Source organism: Aquarana catesbeiana, linkage group LG02 (genome assembly GCF_042186555.1).
Source record: "Aquarana catesbeiana isolate 2022-GZ linkage group LG02, ASM4218655v1, whole genome shotgun sequence".
Taxonomy (NCBI): Eukaryota; Metazoa; Chordata; class Amphibia; order Anura; family Ranidae; genus Aquarana; species Aquarana catesbeiana.
In genome coordinates, this window is record NC_133325.1 from 652,120,054 (window position 1) to 652,126,371 (window position 6,318).

General features: G+C 37.9%; 1 protein-coding gene across 1 annotated transcript; it reads right to left on the reverse strand.

Annotated features, from left to right (window-relative positions):
* Positions 1-343: 343 nt before the first annotated feature.
* SAT1 (spermidine/spermine N1-acetyltransferase 1) lies at positions 344-4,932 on the reverse strand. The gene is made up of 6 exons (XM_073616515.1): positions 4,665-4,932; positions 3,946-3,997; positions 3,347-3,430; positions 2,344-2,445; positions 2,193-2,233; positions 344-875 (listed from the first exon to the last, which is right to left on the reverse strand). Exons 1-6 carry the CDS (start codon positions 4,728-4,730, stop codon positions 705-707), a joined length of 516 nt encoding a protein of 171 aa, XP_073472616.1. The 5' UTR covers positions 4,731-4,932; the 3' UTR covers positions 344-704.
* Between the last annotated feature and the right edge of the window lie 1,386 nt (positions 4,933-6,318).

Consider the following 6,318-nt stretch of genomic DNA (forward strand, 5'->3'; position numbering starts at 1 on the left):
GGTGTTCGACCCATCCCCTAAAAGAAGAAGAATCAGCACAAGGGATAAAAGTATAAAAAGTGTTCCTGGTGCTGATTCTTTTTTTAGAAGAAATCTCCTCCGTTATACCCCCCCAGCATCTCCTAAAAGAAGAAGAATCAGCACAAGGAATAAACATTAATAATTCTAAGTTATGCCCATTGTGCAGATTTTTATGTTATTGATGTTAGCTAATCTTAGGCTTTAGCTCTTTAACATTCACTGTAAACTGAAAAATCAAGTTTGGGGGGACTGATTCTTTAGACACTGGTGACAAGCCTAATTTGGGCTTTGAGCGTTACAGAGAAAAGACAGACGACTTGGACATAGTACAACACATGCTGGTTTTTAATTAAAATAAAATAAAAACTGGTTAATTATACAAAAACCCTAAATACCAGTGTGTACACTGTACACAATCAAATGACTTACAAGAATGAAGTTACATATATACACATACAACTGAGAATCTTATTTTTAGGGCTCTTTAAACAGTCTTGGGCCGTGAATGGCATTGCTAAAAAAAGCAGGGGGCGGGGGGGGGGGGGTGACAATTGTATGTTACAATGCCACTGGTACTAAAGCTTTTGAATTAGTTGCCATGCAAGACACTAAAGAATACTAAGCAGGCAAAAGAAAAGCAATTTTATTTGTAAGTAACAATTTCTTCTTGGGAGGCACTGAGTTCACTCCTCAGCCGCCATCTTGCACAGGTACTCCTTGTCAATTTTAAAGAGGCGCCAACCTTCTTCAGTGGACAGATCTGATGCTCCACGTCTCTTATAGAACCTGATTGATGGCTCATTCCATTCGGCCACCAGGAAGTGCATGCTGCTACAACGGCACTTTACAGCAATCTAGGCAAAAAAAATGACATCATGTCAAGGTTGTGTACACCTAGAAGAAATATGGCTCAACGTAACTATACGTTATTTGGTTTCGTATACAATTACAGTTTACAAAATAGTAATTTGTGTTGCTTCAATTGTACTAGCACAAAGAAAATCAGATTTAAGTGACAACAGGATTCTGCTCCTAAAGTGCATGTAATTTTATTTAGTTTAGGCTAATTAATAGTTAAGACCCCTGCCAGTTTTTTTCTCAAACGTGTCCCTTTCCCACCCTACCCAAAAAAAAAAAAGTTTTATCTTTACATACAATACATTTTAGTACAGTACATTACAGCACAGGGGCTTCTCTGATTACTAACTATACAGTATACTAGTGGTCCCCAAACTGCGGCCCCTTGCTTGCTTTTATCCAGGCCCTTGAGGCAATATTTTATCCACTGATACCAACAATGGGGCATTATTCCCCCCCCCCCTGCTGATAACAATGAAGGGGCACAAATCTGCCCGCTGACACCAACGATGGGGCACAATTTCTCCCAATGACACCAATGATGGAGCACAATTTCTCTCAATGACACCAACAATGGGACACAATTCCTCTCAATAAAACCAATGATGGGGCACAGTTTATCCCAATGACACCAACAATGGGGCCCAATGACACCAACGATGGGGACACAATTACTCCCAATGACACCAATGAAGGGGTGCAATTCCTCCCACTAACACAAATGATGGGGTACAATTCCTCCCACTGACACCAAAGATGGGGCATTGTTTTTTTCCCCACAGACATCAGGAGCTTTTCTACTTCCAATGGCCACAGTTTAGCCCTCCTAAAGTCTAAAGGACAGTAAACTGGCCCTTTGTTTAGAAAGTTTGGAGACCTCTGCAGTATACTATCCCAGCTTATACAGAAGTAATGTAAGGAAACTGTCATAACATATTAGCTGGGTGGAAACACCTTAAATAGGCTCAAAAAAAAAAAAAAATATTTCATATATTCTGGTTACAATATGGGGCCATTTCAGATACAAAAAGGTTTATCTGAGTACATTAGGAATTCAAGACAACAGTGGAACTAGTATCTATATTTTTAATGGCATTTGGGCTAGACAAAAACTAATATTAATGTACTGCAAGTGGAAGACTGTCAGAGTGGGCTGTAGACTAGTTTATATAAATAAAATTTAGGTTTTGGCCATTTTTTAAATGTTTTCTAGTGTAAAATGCAACTGATTATAGTATACCAATGCAAAAACAGATCATTCCCTATGTAAACCTGCCACTAAATTGCCATTTTGGGATTTTAATTACACTCACCTGACTCAAATGCTTGAATATATCTGACCCGATGCCTGATCCTGTGAAAAAAAAATTGAAATCAATGTAGTTTGCCATTTGGATCAAAAATAAGGTTAGACCATAAAAGCAAAGGTTCCAAGATTAGCATTTGAAAATACCCAATACATACCTCTGAATTCATTCATGACAAAAAAGTCTTCCAAATACAGAAGCTTTCCTATCCATGGGTCATATGTGAAGTAGTACATAGCAAACCCAACAATGGTGTATCCTGTGAAGAGAGAAGACTTTTAGCAGGGATCTTAAATACAGCAAGAAAAAAAAAAACATTAGCAGCTGTTTAATTATATCACCATCATTTTGTCATATACACATGTATTTGATGTATAATGCAATCAAGACACCTGACATCATCTCATTTTAACTCCAAAATATTCAGATATTTTATGTGGTAAAACTACCACAAAACAGCAACAAGACAAAAAAAAATTATACAAGTTAAGGAGCAATTTCCTTTTACACGGCAGTTCAGAAAAGTTGTCCATACGCTAACTCCTTGAAAATGATTCCATACAAAAATAGACAAAAAAGTTATTTTAGTTATTGAGCATTAAATCCCAAACTGCAAAGACAGAATATAGAGGACAGAGGCAAATCCATACAGTTGACCTAAAAGAAATATTGGTAAAATTTGAGCCCAAATGCCAGGGAGACAAAACGTCTACACACCAAGGAAATATATTGTAGAGTTGGGTTGGCCATGGCCACCTCTAGATCAGCTTTAGTATTACAGTTGGGAACCGGTTGCTCTCTAAAATAGACACAAATGGTAAAGGAACGAATCTCTTATGGGTGGCATGGGTTTCTGATCTACCGTGTTTGTTGGTTATGGTTGAATGGAAGTCCCTGGTGGCCTTACCTCGTTTCATGCTCATCTATGTTATTGTGTAACGGATCTTTTAGTTACCTCCCCGCCCACCCATGTACACGGAAGGGCCATCCATGTACATGGCGAAGCTAGAGACTGTAACCTGAAGATTGGGGACAAATTAAAAAGAAAATGTGATTTAACAAATATTGCATCTGCTTACATACAGGGTCAATACAAGAATTGCCGCAAGGCTAGAAATGGATCATTGATGAATAAAAAACACAAAAGAACATCTTATTACCATCAATAGTCTGGTTCTCTTTTGGTACTTCAGCAACAAGACAGTGGTAGAAAGGATGTTCTCCAAAGCCATCTTCTAAAAGATCTTTAGATTAGAAGGAAAGAAAAAAAAAATATATAATTTATAACAAATAGTCCACAATTAATATCTCCTTTATTCTGTTCTTTGATCCAGCCAGCAAGTATCTATATTACCATAATACTAAATAATAAAGTGCTCAGTTATACAAGCAGTACTGTGCTTTCCCTTTTTTTATATGCTTTACTTATCTAGGCAGTAAGTAGCCTGTCCATAATTCATTTTCTCTCTGTCTGTTCCATTTTATTTATCTAGGCAATAAATGGCCTGTCCATAATTCTCTTTTTTCTTGGTCTTTTCTGTTTTATTTATCTAGGCAACACTGTAAAAGCTCATAAGACAAGCCTGGCAAGCTGCCTATTTGTAAATGCAAAACAAGTCAGCCATTTTGTTCTAAAAATAGGAAGTTTAGTGTACAGCAACCGTCATAAAAACAGGTGCCTTAAAACAATACATGAAAAAAATAAAAAGGTAAACATTTTAATAAACACATAAAAGCAACAAAAATCTTAGCTGTATACCTTTCTCAGTTAACACTACTTGGTTTTCCATTTCTTCATATTTAGCCAATTCCTAAACAAAGAAAAAAAAAGAAAATAAACATAAAACAATAATTAATAAAGCCGCAAAGCTAGAAGGTTGTTAAATCATGAAAAAAAAAAAAAGCCAAGTCACCAAGTACTAATCACCCCCTCCTTTAATATAACACATCTATACGTAAGCACTAACGAGTCTAACAAAGAGTATAAAGGTCAGTAAAGCTCCATCCAGCACATAAAGGGTGGCATTGTCTCCAGCCCACGTATGACTTGGCACAGGAAGAAAGGGGGGATGGACAGCGTGGCATAGACATTAGGGATCTTTGTTAACGTTAGGGAGGGAGAGGAAGAAAATGATTTCTCTACATTCCACGGGAAACAAGTGCATGGTTATACAAGGCAGATGGTATACTCAAGAGTATTTAGGCATCAAACGCCCGGATGTGAAACGTTTTTAGACCATAAGCTCGAGCAGGGTCTTTCTAACCGTCTTGTATTGATTTATATTGTAACTGTACTGTCTCCCTTTATATCGTAACTGTTGGCGCTAGATAAATCCTGAATAATAATAATAATAAATATCCAATTCTATCACTTGAAAATTCAATTTAAAAAAACTAAAAAAAAAAGCCAAAATATCCCATCCTATCATTTCTCTGTAAGCGCTGTGTATTCCACCAATGGCAATGAAGGATATTCACCTTTATAAGTCGCAAAATGTCTTTACAGTCTCCGGGCACAGCTGATCGTATGGTATAATTGGCCATTTTCGTTTCTTGCTCTTTTTTCCTTTTCTGACTAGACCTCTGAATGTGAAGAGTAGTAGAAGGTGTTTCTTCATTCGCTTCCCAGGGGCTTCCGCTCCTTAGTCAGTCTGGGACCCTGACTCGGCAGAGACTCCACAAACACGCCACTGTGCTCAGCCAACTTCGATGACGAAGTGTCCAAGAGCTGCAACTTTCCCTATTTATGGATGCTCATTTACCTTAACCACACCCCTCCCTACCTTCTTTAACCAATGGAAGAAAGGCATGACATAACTCCTTAACAGAAAGTCTTCTTCCCCTCCCTTCTAACGTCAGAGATTCCTGGAAATTGTGTGACTCACCATATAGGCACCAGCGCCACCTTGTGTCCACTATTCCACTATACACTAAAGAATTGATCTTAAAAAGTAATGTTTCTTTTTAAATACAAAAGTGCTACATTTTGGGGAAAAAATAATCATTTGCAACGTAAGATCTTAAAATATTAATCCTTTCCTAAAAAAACATTTACTGCGCTTTCATGGTTGGAGTAAGGTTGACCATACACTATACAATCTGATTGTACAATTTCCTTTAGATCTACCATAAACTGGATGTGCATAAATTCAAACCAGAAAAAATACTGCGCTATCCCAAGATCTGATCAATAAAGATAAATGTGTATATTGTGAAAAAAAGGTTGATTAGTGCTGCTGCAACCATAAATGTGAGAAACATCCACTTATTATACACTGTATACAAAAAAGGCTGTGCTGCCATTGGTGAGTGAGTGCAAAAGTAAATCACTTAGATAACTGCAGCTAGTGCACCCATATGTAATGAATAAACAGTGAAAATTGAAATTAAGATATTGAAAAAAATTCCAACATGAATCCCATAAAATAAACATACTGAGCATGAGAGGTCAGATTCAGAACTGGATGGAGTAAGCAAAATCCATAAAAAAAAGTTCCTTGATGGAAAAGTCTTTCAAAAGAGGAATACACCAGTCATCCAAACGATGTGAGATATGCAATATTGTCACCCTGTGGAGCGTGATGACAGGAAAGTTCCTCCACCTCAAAACCAACTGCCCCTTACCAGATCGAGTGATCTCTTGTTAGGGAGATCGTGTGAGCATGTGGCTGTGTCCCCCAGCCACAGGGTCTCTGCTGAGAACGAATCTCAAAGGGTCACCTCTCAGGGGGTCCTCTAGAAGGTGCATGAATGCTCAGTCCCCATGGATCTGGCAGGCTGATACACAGACCAGACTACAAGTGACCATTGGAACGCATATTACACAGGCATAGTCCACTTTTGTCATCAGCAGGAAACCCAACCCGAGAAATGGCATACAGCCATTGCTGGAGTACATTCACATGTAGACAGGAAGGTGCGGCAAAGAGGCTGCAGAAAATCAGCAGCAAATATGTAAAAAAAAAAAAGTTGAAAACAAGTATTTAATGAGAAAAACCTGGCAATACTTTATGATGCAAAGTGCTGCAGCATATATATCATAAATATCACCCATTTAGGGCTTGTATGCAGCTCGATGTTGCTCTGGACCAATAAACAAATGTTTCTTACACACTGTACAAGCTTATGTGCC